The 1,705-nt window shown below is 55.5% G+C and overlaps 1 protein-coding gene across 1 annotated transcript; it reads right to left on the bottom strand.

Annotated features, from left to right (window-relative positions):
• Positions 1–293: 293 nt before the first annotated feature.
• On the bottom strand, positions 294–1,230 carry LOC119106904 (octopamine receptor-like; the record flags this gene model as incomplete). Its single annotated transcript, XM_037230248.1, has 1 exon — positions 294–1,230. A coding segment is annotated over one exon (937 nt), but the record flags the coding sequence as incomplete, so codon positions are not given.
• Between the last annotated feature and the right edge of the window lie 475 nt (positions 1,231–1,705).

A 1,705-nucleotide genomic window follows, 5' to 3' on the forward strand; every position in this document is an offset into this window, starting at 1 on the left:
GACAACGTGTCTCGGTCGACAACCGACACCTAAACGATTCGAATAATAACACTTCAAGGCAGGGAACGGCCAAAAGCCCTGATAACATCGAGCACCAGCCCTAGCCCTAGCACCACACCTGGCGGACCACGGGACCAGGACGTCGGCACCACATCACCACTGCCTGCCCCCTCAGTCCGTCCGTGGCCGGACTGCACGCGCTCGGCCGATCGTGGGCGGCCGTCACGGAAGTCACGCTCGTCACGCACTCAACGCCAGCGTCCACCGCCGCCGCCGCAGGGCGCAAGCCGGCGCTACCGGCGCGTCACACAATGACGCAGCCGGCGCAGCGTCATGCGCACCTCCTTGCGCATGCCGCGTTGACGTGGCCAGCAGGATGACGAGGGTGGATGAAGAACTCGGAGTAGACGATCATGTCGCAGACGAGGATGCCGATGGGGCGGCAGGATCCAGCCGTGGAGGCCGATCACCAGCAGCGTCGGAATGTACAGCACCAGGTGGCTGAGCGTGATGAGAAAGGACGCCATGGCCGTGCGCTCTAAGCCGCGGTAGTCGAGGATGTGCACGCTCGTGGCGTTGGCCGCCGCCACCTGCTTCCGCCGCAGGAAGATGGCCACCAGCACGTAGCCGACGATGATGGTGAAGAGCGCCAAGCAGTAGATGACCAGGATGAAGATGAAGAAGACGGAGGGCAGTTTGGGGATGCACAGAATAATGGCCGGCTCGAAAAACGCGTTGAAGCCGGTGGTGACGAAGACAGCCACGCTGAAGGAGAAGACCCAGGACAGCATCACAATGAAGCTTATTAAGTGGATGGGGAAGAGAGGATACTTACCGATCGGTAAACACGAAGCCAGCACTCTGTCAATCTTCAGCATGATGAACATGATGATATGCTGGAGCCAGAGGAGCACGTTGATGATGCTGTTGATGCTGCAGACGATCTCACCGAACGTCCACTCACCCTGCATGGTGGTAATCAAGGGCACCGGCAGCACGCAGAGTGCTCCTATCAAGTCCACGATGCACAGATTCTTAATGAGCAGAAAATGGACGGTTTTCAGCTTTAGGTCATTATGGTAGATGTTCTGAATGACGCAAATGTTTAGGACGACCGAGGCGGTGATGATCAGACAGATGCACAGCGACTGGGCCGGCTTGTTCATGATCGACAGCTCCGGCTCGCCGAGCTCGTCGTGCTTTTTTTGCCTCCTCCAGCATTTTCTCAACCTGGTTTGGAAGATGCAGAGAACGGATTGTTAGCATGGCGTACCAAGCCGCGGCGTGCCATTAGCTCACACTGGCTGACGGGAAAACTAGGCGTATGACCACATCGTGACACATGGCTATTGAGCGTCAGGCATCAAGCCAAAAATTTAACGCAAATGCATCATCCGGATTATCATTACACACTGCGATATCGAAACCGCTCACGGGCAAGTGACGAACGTTGGGATAGGTGAGTGGGCTCAGCGGTCCAGCATGTGGGCTAGTTAATAGCATACGTCTGCCCAATATCAGCACCGATGAGTGTGAGTCAATGCATCAAACGAGAGGGTGTTTGTTTGAGAATGCATGACTTCACTTTTCAGCTGGCAATACATGTTGCAGGACTTCTGCTCTTAGCTATCAGACCAATCAAAGAGCGAATCTTTTCAGGCGATCAAATAAATGAGCGATGTCATTCGCATTCGCCCATGGACTG

This window comes from Pollicipes pollicipes, unplaced genomic scaffold (assembly GCF_011947565.3).
Source record: "Pollicipes pollicipes isolate AB1234 unplaced genomic scaffold, Ppol_2.1 Scaffold_6440;HRSCAF=7638_pilon_pilon_pilon, whole genome shotgun sequence".
Lineage (NCBI taxonomy): Eukaryota > Metazoa > Arthropoda > Thecostraca > Pollicipedomorpha > Pollicipedidae > Pollicipes > Pollicipes pollicipes.